At 32.2% G+C, this 1,170-nt stretch overlaps 1 protein-coding gene across 1 annotated transcript; it reads left to right on the forward strand.

Annotated features, from left to right (window-relative positions):
- Window positions 1-249: 249 nt before the first annotated feature.
- Window positions 250-867, forward strand: NAEGRDRAFT_76869 (uncharacterized protein; the record flags this gene model as incomplete). Its single annotated transcript, XM_002668174.1, has 1 exon — window positions 250-867. One exon carries the CDS (start codon window positions 250-252, stop codon window positions 865-867), a length of 618 nt encoding a protein of 205 aa, XP_002668220.1.
- Between the last annotated feature and the right edge of the window lie 303 nt (window positions 868-1,170).

Consider the following 1,170-nt stretch of genomic DNA (forward strand, 5'->3'; position numbering starts at 1 on the left):
GGGTTAGATTGTTCTCAGAGGAGTATCTTCCAACAAATTCAATCATTATTCCCAAGACAAGTAATAATACTATTATAGCTGTGAAAAGTACTATCATTACTCAGAAGAGTTCAAATGTTTCTCAGTCTTGGAGAACGTCAATACTCGACTGTATTCATTTCAACTTAAATGCATCAAATAATTCAAACATTACCTTATGAACCTGAACAAATGTATAATTGTATTTTCTTCAATTTCAAATATTAAAAAATGTCATTACAACTCATTCCACTCGATACCATCACGATCATTGCTAAATTTCTTTCATTTTCCGAACATCTCCAACTCATGCTAATCAATACCATTTGGTTCCATCTTTTAAATAGTGATGAGATGTGGAGAGGAAGAATAACACAACTCGACTCTCATCTTTCAATTCATGCCAAGTTGCTCAACAGGGAAGAACCCATTAAACTCCATGCAGAAAGTTCGAATATTAGAGAAATTCTAATGAATATTTATAAAGAAACCAAGGAATCGATCGATCTAGCATATAAATTGAAAGAATGTAAGAAAATTAAAAAACTCAAAAACACTTGGAGTACTAATTCGGAAGAAATTGAAAACTTTACTAAATTTTGTGAGAATTTCAAATTGGAGGAATATGCGAATTTACTGAAAGAATCAGAGCCAATTAGATGTTGCCTAGTTGGGCCACATGCTATTGGAAAGACCACTCTGTGTTATTATCTTCACCTTAGGAATGAAAAATCCAAATTGGAAGAGTGGTTTTCTGGATGGGGTCCCCATTACTATGATTCGTGTGATATTGATAGAAGTGAAGGTTATTGTTTACAATTAGTAGACACACCAGGTCAGGAAGAGTAAGTTTAATGATTCATTCTCAACCCTTTAATCATTGAATTATTATTATTACTCAGTTATGACAGATTAAGACCTTTATCTTATGATAAACCATCCAAATGTCACATTTTTATAATGTGCTATGCAATATCGAGTCCAGTAATGATGATTAAGTGTTTGGAGGATTTTTCTGATAGATTTCTTCCAGAAATTCAATCATTTTTGGATTACAACAGGTCAGTGTTGGTAGTTGGAACAAAATCTGATATTTGTGATTATTCAAAAACAGGAGATTTTCGTTTGGGAAAATATTGGAATAGTTATTTG

The sequence above is a fragment of the Naegleria gruberi genome (assembly GCF_000004985.1).
Source record: "Naegleria gruberi genomic scaffold NAEGRscaffold_533, whole genome shotgun sequence".
NCBI lineage: Eukaryota > Heterolobosea > Eutetramitea > Acrasida > Naegleriidae > Naegleria > Naegleria gruberi.